The sequence below is a fragment of the Monodelphis domestica genome, chromosome 7 (assembly GCF_027887165.1).
Source record: "Monodelphis domestica isolate mMonDom1 chromosome 7, mMonDom1.pri, whole genome shotgun sequence".
Classification (NCBI taxonomy): Eukaryota; Metazoa; Chordata; class Mammalia; order Didelphimorphia; family Didelphidae; genus Monodelphis; species Monodelphis domestica.
The window spans coordinates 112778561-112801892 of record NC_077233.1 but is presented as its reverse complement, the minus strand read 5'-3'; the positions used below and the strand labels follow the sequence as shown (position 1 = coordinate 112801892).

General features: G+C 34.2%; 1 protein-coding gene across 1 annotated transcript in view; it reads left to right on the top strand.

Moving 5' to 3' along the window:
- Nucleotides 1–23007, top strand: part of CNTLN (centlein) — a 512321-nt gene extending 489314 nt beyond the window's left edge. The window contains exons 26-27 of the mRNA XM_016424268.2: nt 1371–1445; nt 22391–23007. Coding sequence (XP_016279754.2) covers nt 1371–1445; nt 22391–22492 — 177 coding nt within the window. The 3' untranslated portion in view covers nt 22493–23007. The remainder of the gene's footprint in view (nt 1–1370; nt 1446–22390) is intronic.
- Nucleotides 23008–23332: the final 325 nt, after the last annotated feature.

Genomic DNA, 23332 nt, shown 5'->3' with positions numbered 1-23332 from the left:
TTGTATGTGAGGTATAAGAGAGAATGAGGAGTCAAAGGTAATGCCAAGTCTATAAACTTGGATAACTGGAAGTATGGTGGTGTCCTAACCAGACATAAAGAAATTGGGACGAAGGGTGGGTTTGCAGATAAAGACAAGGTCAGCCTGGGGCATTTTGAATTTGAGATGCCTTTGAGACATTTTTCTTAAAACAAGTCAACTTTTTTTAAATTTAAATTTATCTACATTTTTATGTTACTTTTTGTTTTATTTTGATGTTTGAGTATATTTGTTAACTAATTGGGACTTTCAGCTTCATTTTCATTATCTCTCAAATGAAGTTGCTCTAGAGGATTTGTAAGGATCCTTTGAAAGCAATCATTTTTATTTTGTTTCAGTCACTTTTACATGATATAGTGGAAATAACATTACTATGGAATCGGGATTTGGGTTCAGATGCTTACTGACCTCAGGAAAGTTACCCAACCTCCCTTTGCCTTAGTTTCTTCATCTATAAGAATAAAGACTGCGGTGCCTCGGAGGTCCCTTCCAGTGATTACATTCTGTGATCCATCTCTGCATTGATCCCAGACGTTAAGTCAAAGACCTTACTTATTTCTTTGAAAACTAAGAACAAATTTTAGTTTTTAGCATAGTGGAAATAGGCAGTTATCGTGTTCTTAGGCTCATTATTAATAGAGACACCTACCTGTCAAACACACCATATAATAAAATCCTACATAAGAGCAGAAAATGTCAGAGAACCTCAGAATCTGAGTTAGGAGACCCCGGGGGGCAACCTGCTGTACCAGGCAGATTCTGCCTCCACTCTAACATCTTTAGTGATAGTGAACCCTCTGCCTCCCTCAGTCAGCTCATCCCACTTTTGCACTATCCTAATTGTTAGGGAGTTCTTCATTATAACAAGCCCAAATCTTCCTTTCTACAACTTCTACCCTCTGCTCCTCCTTCTTCCTCTTGGGGCCTGGTAGCAAAGGTCGGATTTCTCTTCCTCACTTGAGGTGCCCCTCGGAAGACAGAGTGCTGTGTTTGCTATCTTGTCTAGCTTGAATGGGGAGAGGAATTCAGTTGAAATGATGTCTAAGTTTCATTTTATAAATCTACTTTGTAAATCCGGTGATTAAAAATTCATTTTTCAGCTAGTGCTCTGTGGATTTGTATTCTGCATACATGTCAGTGATCATTTCTAGTCATCTGTGTTAGGTAATTGTGATTTAAAGATATAAAACGAACTGAATTTTAGAAAGTGTCAGTCTTTGTGGGATCCAGTGTGGGCAGTATTTCACTGCTTGAGGAGATACATTTGATGTCTGGTGATATAATCTCTGATTTTATTTAGATAAACATAATTAATATCAATTTTTTTTTAGGAATCCAGAAACTCAAAGGACAGTGAACATGACAAGGAGTGGCTAACTTATATCAATACAATTCTTGAAGGACAGGTATTTCTACTTTTTTTTTTACTTATATTAAAACTTTATCTTAGAAATCCAAAACCTTCTTTATTTAAAACAAGATTTTCCTTGTTTTGTCATATTTAATAGCATCATCATATTATTCATTTGTTTTAGATAAGGAAGTATAATGGTAACAGAAAGGAAAATTAACCCTATTTGTATTTGCTAATTTAAAGTATGAAATAAATGCCCTGGGGGAAACCAATGAAGGTCTTGGCAAATGTATTAATTAAATTATTGACTTGATTTATATGTTTGGTAGACTGAAAAGGATCCATTCCTTAGACCTCTCAGGACAAGAGATTCTTATTATGTGTCTTTAAAGTTAGTAGTTGATATGGACACCTGAGGAGTTCATGGGTCTTGGTGACCTTTTACTATGGACCTGTTTCCAGTCAATTCATGTTTTCCTCACAGCCAGACAGCTGTTTATTACTGTGTCTTCCCGCATTCTCTACAATATTTTCTACTGAGACCTCGAGCAGCTTGTTAGTGGGAAGTAAATATTGATTTGGCATCCTGTCAATGCAGAAAGAATGAAAAAATTTCCACCAGAGGCCCCTCAAACATTTTCCTATCGACATTTTCTGGGCAGAGTAGAAAGCTGCATAGAGGATGACAAGGCTGAGACTACTTGAAATCCCTGAGGGGTCTATTGAGACTGCTGCTGTGACCTGTGTGATACTTTTTCTTCTCTTTCAAGTATTTTTTTAATACACATACAGTCTGCTGGGATGTGCCCCTCTTGTAAGTGATCAAGGGCAGTTTATTGGCAGGTGAGAGCCCTGCTTTTCTAGTCATAGTCAGCCTCTGTTTTGACATCACTCACAACATGCAATGTATTCTAAAACTTTTCCTTATAGTTCCTGCTCTCATCTTGATTTTTCCATTAAAAGTAGTCCAGAAAAGAAGAAAAGAGTTAAAATGCACATACTAAAGCATTCAAATGATTTCTATTTGCAAACTGGTTATGCAAATATTATATACCTATTTCTACTCTACATTCCAAAATATTAGTAGTAATTTATAGAAATTTCTTTTTTAATATTTACAAAGTGTTTTTGGTTGGGCTAGTCTGAGTAATACCAAGAATAAGTAGAGCATGGCATGTGTAGCTTTTATGTTTATAATATTATTCTATAAACTCAAATCAGGCTCATCAAATAATGCCTTATATTATTGGGGATCTGCTATCCAAACAGACAGGGAGTGGTAGAAATCGCCCTGACTTGCTGCTCTGAGGTAGCTTTTACTAGCTGCCCCCATCTAACCTTTGGCAAATCATATTTAACATCTCTCCACCTCAACTTCCTTAAAGCTATACTTTTGCTCCACATCCTAGGATTGTTGTGGGAATCAACAGAGGGAGCGTATATACATAAAGTGCTTTGTTAAGCCATGCAGATGTGTGTATGTGTGTGTGTGTGTGTGTGTGTGTTTAGGTACTGAATGGCAGGTTCTCTAGGTAGCATAAGGAAAGATTAGTGATTTGGAATCTGGAGACCAGAGTTCACATTCCAGCTCTGTCCCTTGCTACCTGTGTGATATTGGGCAAGTCACTTACCTAACCTTTCTGGGCCTCCGCTTCCCTATCTGTAAAACAAGAGTAATGGCTTCTCAGATCCATCCCCATTCTAAATCTTTGAACCAGGACTTTAATACTTGAAAGTTCTTCATAGGTGACTTCAGAAAAAGCCAAACCTACTTCGGATTTTCTTACCTGGGCATTAAATAAAAGTGAATTGAATAATATTTTAAAATATTTTACCCTTGTTAGTATTTCTTTCTATTTTGAAATGCCATAAATATAAATTATGAATCTAAAACATTATATCTAAGTATTATTTTTTCTATAATTGTAATGATACTAGAAAATATCTTTCTTGCATGATATATATGTATTATATACATGTACAAACTTGAGATCATCCATTCTCAGGCTGCTTATTCTATCCAGAAAATTCTCTGTTGAAAATTGCATCAGACCACTTAATACTACAGCTTGATATAGGGTCTTTTTGTGCCACTGAGCCTCGATTCTGGAATATAATTGCCCAGCAGTATTGATTTAATTGCCTCGGTTTATTTGTGGACTCCTAATTATTGACTGGAGGTAAATTTAATGGAGCAGCCTTTATGAACACTGGGAAACTGCTGCTTTTGCTGTTATACATAATGAACTGCATCATATCCCTTTAGATCATTTTTCAAGCTAATTTTATTCCACTGTGATAGTAAGATAACATTTAAAAAGTCAAAGACTTTTTTATTTTATTACTGACATAGGTGGTTTTTCTAAAGTGTTAGATTTTTTTTTTTTTTGGTGGAGAATATAGGCTTCAGAGTTTTCGCTTGAATGCCACTTCATAATTTTACCCAAGAGGAAAATCTATAAGCTATAATATATTTCAGTTTTACCAAACTTCCTTTCTCTTTCTACTCCTGAGTTTGTGTTTGTCCAGACTTTTAGAAAGGATGCCTCTTTTCACACCAAATTTTCCAAACTTTAGTTCAGCTCTGAAATGTCATAAAACTAGAGAATTATAAAAGCATGCCTGCAGGCTATCTTATGACACTTTGCCAGACGTTGTTCTAATGCTTGCATTTCTGTTATCTTCAATCTGTGGTGAAAAAAGTATGCTTATTGTCTAAAATAATGTATTGGTTATTTAGTTACTGAATGATGCTTAAAATATTATTTAAACATTGAGGTAAAAATTTTACTGATATCATTGTGACTCAATTTACCCAAGTAGAGTGTAACAAACCATTAATAGATTATTATTCTGCCAAAATAAAAATCTGCTGCCAAAAAATTCTGGATTTTTTCAAATGAATTTTTAATTGTTCTATTTATACTTTATAAATGCATCATGTAATTTATAATTCTGTAATTCACTTTATTCCTTATAGTTCAAAAGTATATTGTAAGTTCTAGGAAGTTGGTTTAGATTTGGATGGGTTTTTTATCATAAAGTTTATGTACTAGGCTGTTGATTTGTTTCTGACAGTCTATAAGGTGTTTTTTTTGTACATATATTTACTTCAGTGAAAATTTGTATTGATAAAATACTCATTATGAATTATAAAACTATTCTCCTTTGTGTCTAGTACTTTAGTACACATTAAAATAATACTGAACAATGCTATCATAGGAACAAAATATGAGATCTAAAACGAAAAGGTCATATTTTACAATGGATACAGAAGATACAGGTGCCTTATATAGGGTAAAATAGATGTCAGCTTGGTACTTTTGATTTGTTAAATGTTTATAATAACAAGAACAGATTTTCCCATATTTCATGAAAAAAATGTTTGGGTGCATGACAAATATTTCACTAAAACATATTCTTTACCTTTCCATATAGGCACATCTTAAATGTGTCTTTAAATATTCATAATTTTTGTTTTAAAATTTGTTGTCTGTTTGTAAGTATTTTTAAGATTTTGTTAGAAACCTGGACTTATTTATTTAATTAGTTAAGCACAATACACAATGCACATCTGGTTCACTAGAGGTAAACGTGCATCAAAGGTAGATACTAATGTTATATTGGTGTTTCTTTTGTATTGAGAATTTGGTGCTCAAAACAGTTTCTTTTCTCCTCACATTTCCAGGTTTCACTTAATCATCCAACAATAATGTTCATTAATACAAAATATACTTATTGTTTTTAAACGGATGAACAAAACACTCAGAATTTATCTGGAGACAAATTATTTTACACATTTCTATAAAATAAAATTTTAACATCATCTGAGAGATTGTGTCACAGCCCCATTTCACTTTCAAGTAGCTATTATAGTTCCCTAAGACAAGTGTAAGGACTAAGGAGACTAAGAAGAAATAAAGGAAATCAACAACTAAGAGGACTGGAGGATCTTTAGGTCAGGGCAATATAGAATGAATTATACCAAGTGGAAATAGGAACAGAGCCAACATACAAAGCAGAAGCTGGTATTCCAAGGAAATCCATGGATAACTGACCTGCATCAAGAGAGCATGGTTGCAAGGAAGAGTGGATGTGATGGCTTTTAACCACATTAGCTGACTCAGAAGGGCCTCTGAAGCTACTAGTGTGTCTGCTTTGTTTGGTAGCCAGAGAGAGTAGAAGCAGGCAGAGAGCCGACCAATACAAATCAAAGTATAAGTGAGCATGAAGACAAAAGCCAAAAACAGACACCAAGGTCAGTTCACTGGACCTAAGCAGAGAAATTGTGTGATACCACTCAGTATTTCATTAAACAGCTCTCAGTTCTACACCTATTTCCATCAGTATTCACCAGTGCCAGCTCAAATCCATTACTGGTCCATCAACAATTGGTTCCATACCAAAAAGCCCAAGTTTTCAGTCATATCAGCCATTCTATATTTTATGATTATCTGACATATACTAATTATATATATATACATAAAAATATATATATATACATGTGTATATATATATATATTTTTAACATAGAACCAGCATAGACTGGGAAATGGGCTATATTTGCCTCACTTCCATTATAGTCTTTTTCTTTGGGCTACTCAAGTATCCTATGGAAAACACATAAAAGTTGTTCCAATAATTCTTTTGCTAGCATTACCACTGTGTCTTTTTGCCTTTACTCTAAGATGCCATCCAGCATCTCAGCAACAGTTAAAAGTAAAGAAGAATTTGAAGTGTCTTTCCTTGAATCCAGAATGCATAATTACTCCCTCCACTCAACATCCAGGGAATGTGGAAGTTCTACTTAGGAGTCAAAGGATGAGAAAACTGGACATTCCTCAACTCTCTGGAATTAAACTTTCACAATAGGCCTTTATTTTATGTGAAAATTTGCAAACCCAAATCTTAAATATATTTATATTCAAATATAGGTATAATAAAGGAATGCCCCCCTTTTTAGAATTCTTGATAATTGTATCATGACTAGGCCTTAAGTTTACCTTTGCAGGAGTTACACACAAAAGATCTGTTAAATAAATATGATGTAAAAAGCTTGGGGAGACTTTTAACTTAAGAGGAAAAAATAACTTTTCAAGAATGGAATGGAAGGGCATTTGCTAAGCACTTACTATTTGATGAGCACTTTGCTAAGCACTAGGGGTACAGATGGAAAAGCGATAACCCCTCCTCTCAAGGAGAACATATTCTACTAAGGCTGCTGGTGTTAGTCCATGTGTCAAAGATTTTAATAGCACTGGTTTATAAAGATTTCATGAGAGACATTTAACCTACTTCAGTGAAAAGAAAAAACTGAAAGGGCTTTAAGAGCACTATTTGCATATAATTAGTGTGTTAATTTTAAAATCATATTAACTTGTACAATGAAGTAGGCTGAGCAAAAATGTTCACATCTCTACTGGACTTTTTGTAAGTAGTTAAATCCAATTATTTGAGGTGGATACTCCTCCCAAGAACAGATAAAGCTATTCATGCCTTCTCATCCTGTTAAACTGGACCTTTTCCTCATAAGTATTCCATAAAGGATCCACCCAATGTTCTGGGCACTGCCTTTATGTCTTTTTACTTGTGTGAGTACCACTGTCATAAGTTGGCCCTTTTACTATGTGACTAGACTGCATCACCAGTTTTAGGCCCAGGCCCCATATATCTCTGATGGCATCCTTTCTTGCTTCAATCCAACAAAAATAATTTCTCCTCTGCCATTCTATTTCATCTGATTCTCTGTTGCTCTTTGGGGAATCCCAAAGATTAAATAACACTCTATTTCTCTAAAAAATACCTATTGATTCATACTTCTCCCACATTCACCTTACTTTTTTCACTAACTCATCCACAACAATTCAGAGAGACCTTCTGAGGCATTAAGAGGTCTGTGGAATAAGACTGGACCTTACACTAATGAAATCATAGGTCATGTGAAGAAACAGTACAGGCGTCCCTTCTACTTTGCAACTTGCCCTGTGCAGTTTCAATATATCATGGGTCAGCATAAGAAATCAAATGAGATTTTGGGGGGAGTTTTTTGGAAGCCATAAACAACATGTGAAGGCTAGCACATAACACAGGAAAAGTTTAAAAACTTATATCAATGTATTTTATCTTTTAATACCACAATTATATACAATTCCTTTTTAAAGTTAAAATAAGTCAAATGTAAGTTGTGAAAAGAATGCAAAAATCAGCAAACATACAAAATGTAGAGATAATATGACATTGACCTCTAAGTATAGCTTATGACCAAATACTTAACCCAAATTTTACTATACTATAAATACTCCATAAAAGAAAATGAAAAATTTCAGACTTTTCCTCTGTTACAAAGAGAGGATAAAAAATTTTAGCAGGTTTTCAAGATTGTGGGGATGCCACAATTTAACTCCTATGATGGGGAAGGGATATTTGTATATTAAAATACTTTTGCCATCCGATTTTACAATTTATTCAAAGTCTAAAAGCAGACTTTTTTTTTTTTTGCAGAGGGAAATATTGCATGGTTCCCAAATTAATAGCCTCTGATTTAATCCAAGCCATATACTAAAGGAATTCTTACCAACTGGCAGGATAATACCGGATAAGTTGTCATTTGGCCCCTGCTTAGTAGGAAAATCCATTATGGCTCCAGAAAGAGTATTTCATCCATTCATATCTCTAATTGTTTGGAAGGTGTGTGTGTGTGTGTGTGTGTGTGTGTGTGTGTGTGTGTGTGTGTGTGTGTGTGTGTTGGTGGTGGTTCCCGATATCAAATCTGTGTGTGTGTGTGTGTGTGTGTGTGTCAGTGGTTCTTGATATCAAATCTGAATTTGCTTTTCAGCAGCTTCCATCCTTTGTTCCAAGTTCTTCTAGGCAAAACAAAACAAGTCTAATCCCTCTTCCACATAACATTTCTAATACTTGAGCACAGATATCCTTTGTCCCCTGAGACTTGTCTTCAGGGTAAAAATCTCCAGTTCTATCAGCCAATCCTTATGTGATAAAGAGACTATTATTAAGTTTGCAATTCAACAGGACTTTGTTTTTTTTTCTGATTATGTACTTAAATGTGCACCATCTTGAACTTATGAAGTTGATTTTTGTATAAATGTAGTTTATCGTGTAATATAATGCATATTTACTTAGCATAAATGTAAATTTTTTGTATAAATGTAGTATATGATGTAGTAGAAAGCTATATTTGTCACTGTTTAATTTTATCTCATTAGATTTATCCCGGTACTTGAACCTGTCACGGTGTTTTTGGAGATAATATGTTAGCTCTCTCAACTTTGCAGTATCTGCACATTTGATGAGCATGCCATTTATACCTTTAAGTTTTTGATAAAATAATTAAGCAGCACAGGGCTCAAAACAGATTCTGCCCTGTCTCTCTGTTTAAAAAAAAAAAATCTAATTTGGTCAGTGAGCTCCCTGTGCATATGCTGTAGTTTTTTCAAACTGGTTCAAAGCTAGGTTCTCAAGGCTAGGGCTCCACCCTAACTTACAGTTATTATTTAGTTACATTTCCCAAATTCCTGGTGATGCTTTTATAAAGTAACTGTCTGGGGTTAAAGATTCTGAAGCCCCTGTACTCTATTACAATTTTGTTATCTCTACTGATCTTTTAAAATGCAATTAAATTACCTGAATTTTCAGAATAACTTACAGGGATAGAATACTTCATTTTACACCTGAAATGATTTGACTCCTTTTTTCCATTGCCTATCTTTACCCCATCAATTTTGCTGACATTTAAACTGGGCATACTCTTACTAGCATCTCTATTTTATAAAGGAAAAATACTCTGAGAGAAATTGATACTCAGGGTATTCCAGCTATAAGAGCTAAGATTTGAATTTAAATTTTCTTAAGTCTAGTGCTTTCTATTATGCCATATTGTCTATTAAAAGATTATTATTATTATTATCTGTTATTCTTCTTGCTTGCCGTTTTGAATTCACAGAATTATTATATTTCCCCACTGTTAAACTTTCAGTTTTACTTTTCTCTTTCCAGGAATTAGGAGCTCTTCTTCAAGAAGCTCAAATAGGATTTGGTGATATTCCTTTTTTTTTCCTTTTTTCCCCATGTTGTTTATTTTTATAAGTGAGTAATCTTATAAAACCATAACCTTAAAACATAAACTCAAATAAACAATTGAAAAATTGTATGCTTTCATTTGCATTCTGATTCCAACAGTTCTTTCTTTGAAGGTAGATAGCATTCTTTGTCCTAAGACCCTCAGAATTTTGTCGTGGATCTTTGTATTGCTGAGGGTAGTCAAGTCTCTCACAGTTGATCATTCCACATTAAGTTATTACTGTGTTCATTGTTTTCTTTGTTCTGCTTATTTCTCTCTGCATCAGTTCATGAACCTCTTTTCAGCTCTTTCTGAAATCATTCCGTTTATCATTCATTATAGCACAGTAGTATTCCATCAGCATAATGTACCATAATTTGTTCATCCGTTCCCCAATTGATGGTCAGGTGATATTTGTTCTTCATAATTTCAGAATTTAACACCTAAAGTAAATATAATAAAAAAAGTTTTTTATTTTATTTTCATTTTAATTTTCTGAAGGCAGAAATTGTGTTTTTTATCATAACACCAAGTAAAAATGAGTATCAAAGAAAACAGAACTTTCTGACAAAAGTAGTTCCCTGGTAGGTGTGCTTCTCTAAAAGTCTCAGAACTTCATAGGAATGTAATGAATTAGATTATAATAGGCTAGATGTTAGTCCTAAATTCTACCATAGCTGTAAAAGTACTAGAGTTGGGTCTTACATTATGTAGTGTAACAGTTCAGAACATAGAACTAAGAATTGTTACATTTCCCTTTTATTACAAAATAAGAAATCTTTATACTACAACTGTTGTTACATACCGTGAACATTGAAGAAAATGTGCTAACAGTTAAGTCTTAGTTCCTAAATTTACAGGCAGAAAGCAGTATCTCTAGGCTAAAATTGAGTCTAGGTACAAGAAAGATAATTTTCAACCAAGTAGAACAGAAATGTTTTCTGTTTATAAACTCTCCCCAATATTTCATTATAATCCATTATGTCAAATGAAATGATCAATTGTGACCATTTTGGTTTATATTTTGCTTTGGCAAAAAGTGTCTTGCCTAGTCTAAGATTCCTTTTTAAAAAAGATGTTTGCATAGTTGATATGAGTAGATTTAACCCATCGAAGTTTAAAGACTTTTTAATTTAAGCAAAATGTCTTGACCTGACTTTTCTTTGCCATTTGAAATCAAGTACAAGTACTCAACCTAACTTTGTAATTGTCTATGAATATTCATTACAAATAAATAGTTATTGTAAGTTCCTCCTGCATACAAGAGACAATGCTAGTGGTCTGTGATAAAGAAGCAGTGAGGCAGAATAGAAAGGACATTGGCTTTGGAGTCAGAGGACAGAAACCCAAATCCTACCTCTCCTTTACCATCTATAAAATCAGATGGTTGGACTGATTGTCTCTAAATTCTCTTCCAGCTCTAAATTTATTGTTTTATGATACTATGAGAAGGAATATAGCCCTGACTTTAAGAAGCTTGAAATCCAATAAAACTGATTCATGCCCACAACGTAGACAACATTAGACAAAAGAGAGGTCAAGAATGACAGAATTTTGAGAGTTGGAAGGGACCAATTTCCATCCAGTCTATCCCAGTGGCCATCTGGTCCTACCTCTAACCAAAAGGAGTCTCAACTGAAACACACCTGCCCACTGGTCCTCCTATCTCTGTTTCAAGGGCTTCAGGGAAGGAAGTTTAGTCAGCCTTTTCACTTTTACACACCAGTGAAGTGAACAGAATAAGAATAATGTATACAATAAAAATATAAAACTTTGGGGAAGTGGAACCAGAGAAAAGCTGTGAACCAAGGGAAGAGAAGGTCCTATACTCATTTGAAGATATCTCATGCAGCATTTTGGAGCAAGTGCCACATGGTAGCTTTGCCACTCACAACCCAGATGAGAGTGGGTCTTGTACATAGGCCTGGCACTCTAGAATGATAAGCATGGAAGTCTTTTCCCTTAAAAAAAATCTCTTTGGGATTTAGACATAGTAGTGATATTGCTAGGTCAAAGGGTATGTACAGTTTTAAAGTCATTTGAGCATCATTCCAAATTGCTCTCCAGAATGGTTGGATCAGTTCACAATTCCACCAATAGTGCTTTAGTTCCCCTATTTTCCCACATCCCCTCCAACATTTGTCATTTGCCTTTTCACTCATTTAGCCAATCTGATAGATATGATGTGGCACCTCAGAGTTGCTTAAATTGGCATTTTTCCAATTGCTAGTAATTTAGTGCATTTTTATCATGATTATAGATAGCTTTGATTTCTTTATCTGCAAACTGCCGGTTTATATCCTTTGACCATTTGTCAATTGGGAAATGATCTGTATTTTTACCAATATGACTCAGATCTTTATGTATTTGAGAAAATGAGACCTTTATCAGAAAAACTTGCTATAAAACTTTTTTTCAGATATTACTATGTATTTCCCTCTATACTGTTTTCCCCCTTGATTAGCCTTATCTCTCTCTCCTTTCTCCCTGTCCCTCCTCAAAAGTATTTTGCCCCTGACTACCATCTCCCCCAATAAGACTTCCATCTTCCATCTCCACACCTTTACACAGATTGTATCCTGTGATTAGACTGCTTTCCCTCCTTGTACAGTCATGTTAGCAGCTATGGCCAACTATTCATGACCCCACTTGGGGATTTTTTGGCAAAGATACTGGAGCAGTTTTCTATTTCTTTCTCTAGTTCATTTTACAGATGAATAACTATGGCAAATAGGGTTAAATGACTTGTCCAGGGTCATATAGCTAGTAAATATCTAAAGCCAGATTTGAAACCATAAAGATGAGTCTTCACTCTAACCCAGGTACTTTATCCATGTTACCACCTTGCTGCCCCAGTTAAGACATATAAAGAGACTTAAATACATGCATGAAAATGCTTATCTTGCTAGCTGAAGAGCAGACATAAGGTCAGAGAGACTGGAAGGAATGCTCATTATGAATTATGAAGTTCAAATATTCCAGACAAGCTTCCTGTTCTCTGAGGTTCTGTATTTCTATTGATGGAAGACTATTCTCCAAGGTATTCCACTTAGTCATTTATGGCCTGTCCCCCTCTTCTTCCCACATCTAATCAGTTGGCAAGTCCTATTGATTCCCCCTCACCAATGTCTTAGAGGCATTTCCTCTTTTTTATTTATGCCATCCTTGCCTTAGTTCAGGTCCTCATCAGCTCTTACCTGGGTTAAGGGGAGGGGTAAGAACACAGTGCCTTTGAAATGTAGTTTCAAATGAGGGAGTTCACAAGGAGTTATCAACTTTCTCAATAATATCAAAGGCAAAGTTTTTTGTTTGGGTGGGAAAGAAGGATTTGGAGAAGGTTTGAAACAATTCCTGTGAGGATGTGCAAGAATCAATCCATTGAATAAAAGGGTTGCCTGAAGCAATGAGAACTGTTGTTCAACATCACATTAACTACTTCCATGCCCTCCTGCTGATAAGCTAATACTAGGGGTTTTTTCTCCCATTATTCCTGTTTTGGAATAAGTTGAATGTATTATGGACAATAGCTGTCATTTCATTCTCATCTTGCTAGTGGAGTTTAGAAAGAAAGTCTTAAAATGAGTGATGAGTCTATTTTTTTAAATTGTTAGTGTTCTATAGACTATTGGATAGTGGATAAAATAGTTGTTTTTTGTAATTGAAAAAAAGTAATATGTTGCAAATTGCCCCCAACCCTCCCAGCCCAGACTCACTGAAAGCATCTTTGGTACTGCTCTAGCTCAGAGGGATGGATATGATATGTTCTCCATTCTTTTCACATGCTATTTTGTTTTCTTATGCTAATTTTCTATATCTGAAAGCTTTTCATTTACAAAAATTATGGGTATTTTGTATTACGACATGTTAAAATATTTTTAATTTTTATTGATTAGTATTATATCTAGGCAATTATGGGAAACAGCTCAGTCTTCATTGAGTTCTCCTGGATATTTTGTGGTCTGTACTTGTGGTATATGAGAAACTGTGTGGTATAGTAGCTACACAGCTAGTCTTGAAACCAAAAGACTTGAGTTCAAGTACTACCTGTGACACATAATATTCACATTACCCTGTCACTTAAGCTCCCAGAGACAGGGCAACTCTTTGAAAGAACTAGTTGTGGAGAAGAGACTGACCTACAATGGTAAAAAGGAGTTTCCTCCCCTCGAAGTTCCTGTGATCACTGACAACAAAGGTCCAGTCTGTAATCTTTTTGTATTTCAAGGATTTGTTTGCCCATCCTTCTATGAAAATAGCCAGAAGCTTTTGATAAGTCATTCTAGACACTAGGTCATGTCTTGCTAACTATTTGACAGGTACTTTGCAATCTTTAGTGATGTGCCAAGGAGTTTCTACCATTTCCTTGCATGATCAGCATCATGTCACCAAGCTTGGATTCCTTAAAGATAACCTTTCTGTAATTTCTCATGGCAATAACCTGGGCCTGAATCATTCACAAACTCCTCCAGTTCCACAAACAAATCCATATGACACAGCCATCTGTCTAACACTTCTTTGTGAAATATTTTAAGCTGATTTCCTGCATATGTTATCTATAGAGGGTCTTTTGATTCCACACTTGGAATTTAGCTATTTCATAGATTGTTACTGGAAATAAATCATGTATGGTTACATTTTACAAATCCAATGATGTATGTCTTTGTCCTCCTTTACTAAAGCTAAGTGACACAATGTTTGCTTATTCCAGAAATAATATTTCTTTTACTTGCTTGTTATGTGTTTGGAGAATATCTACCAATCCTTTTCCTTCTATTTGAAGAGTCTGATGATTTTTAATGCTTTTTAAGCTGATAGGCTCTATGTTTTATTAATGTCATATTTTTGTTAGGATGTTTTCTGTTCTCAGATAATCTGTTATGTTCCATTTTACAGTTCCACAAGCACACAGTAAGATTAATATTTTTCTAGAAGTGAGTGACAGAGTATATCTGGAAATGACTTTGTTAAAAGTAAAAGCATCAATAAAATTTATTTTTAAAAATTAGACAAGTATCCATATGTGATTGATATAGAAGCAATTCTTCCTTGATATAGAGAATGAAAGAAATCACATCTTAGCCTCTCTTAACCTTACGATTCTATAATTATATCTCATAAGTTTTTAGTCTGAGATTTAACATTGGAGAGGTAGAAAAATATAAAATATAGCTTTTGACAGTTTGTGATTATCAGACGCAGTTTTTGCAATATAGCTTTCCTCATTATGCAAATTTTTGTGGAATTCCAAATGACTCTTAGGGGAAGATGGATTTTTGGCAGCAGAGAAAGAAAACCACATTCTTTTTATAGCCAACAATAAGCAACATTTAGAAACTACAATGTAACTGTCCTCAGAATTCTAAACCGAAAAAAAATTGTTTTGAAGTTTTCTACCTTATTTTAATGTTTTGAAAGATTCCAAGAAGTAAAATATCTTTCCTGAATTCTGTCTTCATGTAAGTTATGTACTGTCTTTGTAAGATATCTGTCCTCACAGTGAATACATTTTCTCAATGGAAACGAGCTATCTTAGCTCAAACTGAGTATCAGTTCTTGAACAAGGTATAATTTATTCCCTTAAGTCTCTAGGGAACAAGTTGGAAATTGGGATACCACTTGACAAAGTCTGTCCTCATGCCACATAACTGTAGTCAGTCACAAAGTCATCTCTTAAAGAAGAAAAAAAACACCTATTTCTTCTTTCCATTTTCTTGCATCAACTCCTTCCCCTGTTGCTCTCTTCTATTTAGGAAAATATCATTCAAGATGCCCCAGGCTTGGCTGGTAATATAGGATATATTCCAATTCAGATATAGGGTATATTCAAATTCATCCTTGTCAGACTATTTATTACTAAGTTCTTTTAGTGAGGGTAATAAATATTTCTTGTCTAAACATTTTATTTCCTGCACTCTACAGATAGTTGGACTAATAAATGCTTGCTGTAGTTTATTACATTGGAATTTGCTTAGGGCTAAAGTTATTTTAAGGGGGAAAAAGCTAAGGACATTTAAAACAGTATTTTAGCACTTTTTTTAAAATTTAGAACAAGCTAAAATATTTTCCAATTTATTTATGAAAATTTAACAAACTTACTTTTCTACTTTGTCTTCTGCTAACATAGGAATCTCCATTTTGCAATTTTGCAGAGCGCATTACAGCTAGTTTTCATATAATAAATTGTGCCTTCTATGCCTTACAGTCATGGATGTCATATGCAAGATATCCCTCAAACATCTGCACACATCATTTATGTCTTACCTTTATAGAGAATGCATTTTTACAGAGCCAAAAAATTTTAATATAAGACATAAAATTGAAATTTTGGCAGTGGCATAGTAGTACCCACAGGTAGGCATCTGCAGGTGTTTACATGAAAGAAGCCATTGAAAATCTGTGCAAAATAAGGAAGCTTTCTTCAGCAACAGAATTTAACCTTTGTAAACTGTGGGAGAGACAGGGATGTTTTAAGAGAGCGCTGTAGAGAAAGGTAAATGTCCATTCTTGTAATAAATGTTCTAATTAAATTTGGTTTCCATGAACTCTACCACTGTTGCCCACTTCTCCCTATGGCAGGAACTGGGGAGATCATTATAGTCTAGAATGGAAGGGACAACACTTCTTACTGTTGCTTTATGCAAGAGTTGAAAGACAGTCAAATACTTTATTAGGCTCCTACTATGTAAGTAGCACTGTGCTAAGAACTGGGGACCCCCCAAAAATGCAACAGCAAAAAGTTTTTATTTTCAAGACTCTCTCTGACCTATATTTCCCAGCCAACAAAAGGAACCATGACATGAGTTGGAGCTAGCAGCAGCTAATGGGCAGTGTTTTTGCTCCCTGTATGCTTTCCCCTAGAGAATTGTCATTTGTTAGAGAACATTAAAAATTCAACTTTGCTGGGTTTTCAGGTTTATAGGTTAAGGGAAACACCTCTCCTAAAATCTAGAAGCATAGTAGAAAAGAAGCAATTCTACCTCTTCTTGGTCAATGATGAGAGACCTTGAACAAGCATCTCTGGGAAGCAGGTCCGCTAGTAAATCTGCTTCAGAACCGTCCTGGCCCCTCTCGGGCTCATCTCTCACATGAGACTTGGAGGATTCCTGAGATGAAGGTGAAGGCGCTTCCTTCTTGGAGAGCCGACTGGTCCTACCCCACGACTTGCCACATAGAAGATTCTCTCATTGGAGCCCAATTTGTGGCTTCTCTGATTCTGACTCCTTTGAAATGCTCCACTCTCTTAGAATATATTTTAACCAGCCAGTCCATCAGAATTAGCTGTGAAGGGGCGACAGTGAGCGGGCAAGGAGAGAAGGAATTGGTGCCAGGGGATGGCGTCAGAGGGGAAGAGGTACAAGTGGCCATCAATGGAAGGCCCCAAAGCAAAGACATGGAAGACTTATACCAATGGAGAGAGGAACTGGGCTTTGTAGGCTGGGCTGCTCCTGGGTCAGGAAAGCTGGAGAGTGAGCTTCAGGTCTCTGCAATGTTAACTGTTTTTTTTTTTTTTTTGCCAGTCAAACAATAAGCACACAGTGCATTCTTTTATTTTTCTACACCTTTTAGTCAGTAGTAAAATAGCAAAGATATGGTCCGTCTTGGATTGTCATTCGTGAAAGCCTGCTTTTCTCTACTTGTATAGTCATGAAAGGAGTACAGATGACTCTAAGATTTTGTGTATGCATACAGCTATTGTTTAGTATTAATAAAGCCCAGTATCCTTCCATGCCTTTGGTTTCTTTTCCTCCTCTCAGATGCCTTTCATATTGACAGCCTCACTATCATGAATCCTCTAACATGAGTCTCTTGGGCAGCATATTAGGTAGAGTGCCAGGCCTGGAGTCAGGACGTTTCTTTTTCCCGAGTTCAAATCTTGCCTCAGAGCTTACCATCTCTGTGACTGTGGGCCAGTCACTTAAACCTATTTGCTCATTTTTCTCATATGTAAATGGAGCTGGAGAAGGAAATGGAATACTCCAATATCTTTGCAAGGAAAACTCCAAAAAGGAGTCACAAAGACTTAGATATGATTCAAGTGACTGAAAACTGTCTGAGGCACAGGCAACAGAAAAAACGGCATATTGGAACATGGCACTCAACTGATCAACAAAACAGAAAATTTAAAAAGCCAACAAATATTGATCAAATATTCACAATGTATTTTTTAAAAGGGAAGTAGCAGATCAAAGTTGCCAAAAAATTTTAATGACCTAGAAAAATACACAAAGAATTCTTTGAAACTGAATGACAATGATATGCCAGCAAAACTAAGACTATAAAGGAAATGGTTGATTATCTTTGAAATATAAAATACCCAAATTAATAAAACAAGCAGTATTAAACAATCTTGAGGAAACAAAAATAAGTCCAAAATGGATTTACAAATTAATTCTAGCAAATATTTAATCCCAATATTTATACTGCAAATGCTTTTCTCAATACTTTTTCAAACCCTTAACTTCCATGGTAGAGTTAATTCGTTGTATTGGTTCTAAGGCAGAAGAGTAGTAAGGGCTGGGCAATAGAGGTTAAGTGACTTGCGCAGAGTCACACAGCTAGGAAGTGTCTAAGGCCAGATTGAACTCAGGAATTACTGTCTCTAGGCCTGGCTCTCAATTCACTAAACCACTTAGTTTCCCCCCTCAATAATACATAATTAAGGAACCCTGCAAAATTTCTGTCAAGAAACAAATATTATCCCAATACCAAAGCCAGGAAAAGAGAAAGCAAAATAAGTTATAGGCCAATATCATTAATAAGTATTGAAGCAAAAAGTTCAAATAAAAGTTTATGATGGGCACTCCCTTAGTTTTCTGTTCTTTCTATAAAAAGAGCTACTATAAATATTTTTATGCTTGTGGGTCATTTTCCTTTTTCTTTGATTTCTTTGAGATAAAAGCCTAGTAATGGTATCACTGGGTCAAAGGATATGTACAATTTATTAACTTTTGGGGAATATCTCAAACTAATTTCAAGAATGACAGAACAGATGCATGAGACATAGTACAGAGCAACAATATATTAATGTGCCTATTTTTTCCCAGCCTCACCAACATTTATTTTCCTTTATTAACAAATTCTAGCATGTCTGAGGCAGAACCATACAGTTACTTTAATTGTCATATCTCTAGTAATGATTTGGAGCAATTTTTTCCTTATGACTATTTCTTATCTTAGATGTCATTCTTTTGAGAATGTCCTTTTCATATTCTTGGACCATTTATTACTTGAATAATAAAATGTATTCTTACTAAGTTGAATCATTTTCTAATAGATCTTAGAAATTAGCCTATTAGTAGAGAATTGTGGCACAAAGATTTTTTTTCCCCCAGTTAACTGTTTTCCTTCTAATCCTAGCTGCATTGGTTTAGTTTGTTGCAAACCTGGTGGCATAGTGGAGAGAGTGTTGGTCCTGCAGTTAAAAAGATCTGAATCAAAATTGTGATTGCAGATACTTAATAGCTATATGAACCTGAGCAAGTCATTTAATCCTATTTGCCTCAGTTTCCTTATCTATAAAATTAACTGGAAAAGGAAATGGCAAACCACTTCAATATCTTTGCCAAGAAAACCCCAAAATAGGGTCACAAAGAGTTGGACAGAACTAAAATGACTGAACAACAACAATCAAAAGTATCTATTTTATCTACTATGATCTTCTATGTTCCTTATTTGGTCATAACTTCTTCCCCTATCCATAGATCTGAAAATTAATTTCTTCCTTGCTCCTCTGGTTTGTTTATGATGTGACCTTTTATATTTGTCATGTATCAATTTGGAGCTTATTTTGATACATGGCATTGCTGAAAACCTAATTTCAACCAAACTACTTTCCAGTTTTCCCAGCAGTTTTTATCTAACAGGGCATCCCCTATACCTTGGGTCTTTGAGTTTATCAAATAGACAAGTTGTTTATTTGTTTCTGTATGCTATCTCCCCAATCTCTTCTCCTACTTAGGTTCTTTATTCCTTAACCAGTGCTAAATTGTTTTGATGATTATTATTTTCTAGTACAGTTTGAGGTCTGCTTCTGTTAGGCCCCTCATCTAATTTTTCTTTCATTATTTCCCTTGAAATTTTTGACCCTAACAGATGAATTCTGTTATTATTTTTTCTAGCACTATAGCATAATCTTTGGTAGTTTGATTAATTGTTATGGTACTGAATAAATTCATTTAGGTGGTATTGTTATTTTTATGCTATTAGTTTGATCTACCCATGAACAATTAATGTTTCTCCAGGTACTTTGATAAGCATTTATTTCCATCATATTTTTATGGTTATTGTCATGTATTTCCTGTGTATGTCTTGGTAGATAGACCATCAAGTATTTTATGTGTTATGTAGTTATTTTAAATGAAATTTTTGTTCTATCACAGTTGTTTTTGTTGTTATAGTCATAAATGCTAATACTTTATATGGACTTAGTTTATATTTTGCTCTTTTTATTTTTATATTTTGCTTTTCTTATTTGTTGCTAGAATTTCTAGCATGAAGGACATCCTTGCTTTACCCCTAACCTTATTTTGAAAGGCCTCTAATTTATCCTTATCATATTTTTAGTTTTAGATAAATTCTACTCACCATGTTAAGGAGAGATTCATTATCTATTTTTAAAGTGTTTTAAATAGAAATAGTTGTGTTTCCTCAAAATCTTTTTCTGCATATATCAACATAATCACATGATTTGGGTTGTGTTTTGTTGTTAATGTGGATACTTTTACTAATATTGAACTCTTTATGAACTTTGATATAAATCCAACCTGGTAGTGGTATATGTAATCTTTTTAATATGTTTCTATAAATTCTTTGATAATATTTTATTTTTTAATTTTTGCATTAATGTTAATTAAGGAAATTGGCCTACAGTTTTCTTTTTGTTATAGCTATCTCTGGCTTAATTATCAAGACCATTTTTATATAATTTAATTGCATCAATTTAATACTTAAAAAGAGTTTGAAAATTATGTGATTCTTAATATTTCAAGCATGTATACTTAGGGTGAGTTTTTTCAAAAAAAATTATAATTCTAAATCTTATGATAGGAAATAATGTACTTTAAAGAAAATGTATCACATTTTTCATGTCAATAATGTACATTTTATCATAATGGAAACTAAAGAAGCAATATAATTCATTTCCAAATTCAGTGAGGAATTAACCTTAATGCCTTTGGAATGTTTGTGATAAACAGTATGAAAATAAGTTTAAAGAATGCTTGAATATTTTATAATGTCATTCTCTCATGTTATTTTATATTCATTTTTATCCTTATTAATTGAAGCATGTAAAATGTCTTCCATCAAACCAAGGAACTTTTTAACTCTAAAGTGAAGCAAATTCTGTAAACTAGAACAGATAAACATGAATTACTGATTAATTTGAAACAGATGCCATGCACTGTTACATCATCTAGTGAAATATAAGGAGAGTTTATAATTAAAATAGCATCAGAAAAATTAAATCCCCAGATTTTATAGTGAACCTCGGTCAAAAATTATATTTGTTTTATACTTCATCTGCTCAGAAAACTGCTTTCACCTTAGCTTGTATACTAAACTTTAAAAGTATAAGGAGAACATTGTATAAAGTAAAGCCATTCAAACCATATGTAAGAACTAAATCCTAATCTTATTTCATTAACTCCCTAAAAAAACGCAGCAAATTGCGTTTTGCTTTAGCTTTCCTGAATGAGAAATGTTGATCCCTTGGGTCCTAACCTATCTTTTAAGGAAACGAGACTACATGTATCGGTGTGGTAAGTGGTCAAGTAGCAAGAATCGGAGGACCTGGGCTTTCCTATTTCCCAACTTGCTCCTGGCTTTTTAGCAACTCTGTTTTCCCAGCTGTCAAAGGAACAGGGTGAACTACATGGTGCTCAATCACTTGCAGATCGAAATCCTCTGGATTGCCCTTGTTTCTGTCACTGATACTCCTTAATGGAATGTTTTGTTGGACACAGCCTGTCTCAGTTCTGAAAAAGACTATTGGACAAACTAGAAGGCCAAGTACATAACCATGCATTTCTTGAGAAGCTTTAACATTTGTTTTGGTTTCTGTGTAAGTACCAACTCACGACTTCCTCAGTAGTAAGTTTTAGGGAATAGAGAGGAAGGAAAAGGTTCTATATTCTAAAAAGAATCATTTCCTTTGGCCATTGAGAAAAACAAGAGTGTTCCTGAGAGGAGGGGAAGGGAAGGAAACTGCAGGAGAATTTTCTAAATCAGTCTTGGTGGGCCTAGAAATTTTTTAAACAGCTTCATAAGGCATAGGGGACAAAATTTTGTTTAATGTTTTAAAAGCTACATAAATAACAAAGCCCAACAAAATTGTACTCTTCAGTATATAAACTCAGCAGCACACAACATGTCTATTATACTTTGATATGCCAAACAAACTTTTTTCTAACATCCTAATCAATGGATATAGTCTCCTCATTTTTTACGCTAAAGTTTCACTGTTCAACTGTTGAGATCTTTCCCTATAACACAGGGAAGTGTATTGATAGTTCTCTCTCCTTCTTTTATGAGTGATGAACTAACAGTACTACTTTCACAGGCCTGTGGGCCCTAGAGATGACTATAACCTGTTATTGATCAGTTGATTGAAGATAAATGGCAAAGCTCCTTGTATTGCAGATTACATCATTAACATGGTCAGTAAACCATGAATTGTTCAATAAGGCGTTTATCTTTTTTCATTTTACTTCTGCTCTTTTATCATTTTTATTATTAAGGACAAAATTACCCACACTAACAAGAAAAATCAGTTTTAAAGAGATCAGAGGAAGGTAAAGTAATATGTGCAAAGTTGTCAGAAATAACAGAATGAAATCTGATGGCTTGATGATATTTTGTTTGTTTTTTTAACTGAAGGAAATATAGAATTTGACAGTCATTTTTCTTTCTTTCTCTTGCAGTATCCATTTGCTACATGTTTATTAGAAGCAGTAATGGAAAAAATAAATGAGAAGAAGAAACTCTTTGAAGAATATGTTAAATCCATAAAAACTACTGGATGATATTACAAGGGACTGTTTTTCAAAAATACAAAAAAAGTTTTTTTAATGTGATAGGATTGGAAAAACATGAATTCTAAGCGAATACAGTAACTATTCCAAGTATCAATAGTCATGTTCAATATAAAAAAATAGGAGTCTCTGAAACTAATTAATTGTCAAACAAGTGAAATTAATTAGGTGCATGAACATTTAAAAGGAAATAGTGTAGCATTTGATTGTTGAATACAAATATTGCCACAAATCAAAGCAAACTTAAAAATGATTTTCCTTTCAATGCATTAGAAGTTAGAACCAGCTGAGAACACACAAATTGACTTAAATACACAAAGGATACAATAGATACTAAGGAACTATAATGATGACATTTTAGAAAGAAAAAATACTGAGAATATTTTTTTCTCTTAACAAGGCTGTCTTCCTTAGAAGTTAGTGGAGATTTTGCATTGTAAACAAATACAAAATGAAGCATCATAAGTTAAAGATAAACTTTTAATAAAGTAATAAATAGTATGGCCCATTTGTATTTGTTCTTATTGAATCATGTAGGAAGTACATTATCTAAGAAATATTTTGCAAAAATAAAAATATCCATTGGGTTGGTTTGGGGTTCTTTTTGCGAAAATTTTGTGTGGTCATATAAATTAGTATGGGACCACAGGCCCGGGATGTAAAAGGCCTACTAAAGTCAAGTTGTGGACCAATAAGTATTTTAAAGAAAAATAAAATTTTAATCTCTAGGAATAATATTGATGAAGTATTATACCTATTCAAGTGGCAAAACTCAGTCCCAAGAGACATGTGTGTCATGTTGGAAGGGTAGTGAATGCTCCGTGAGACTGA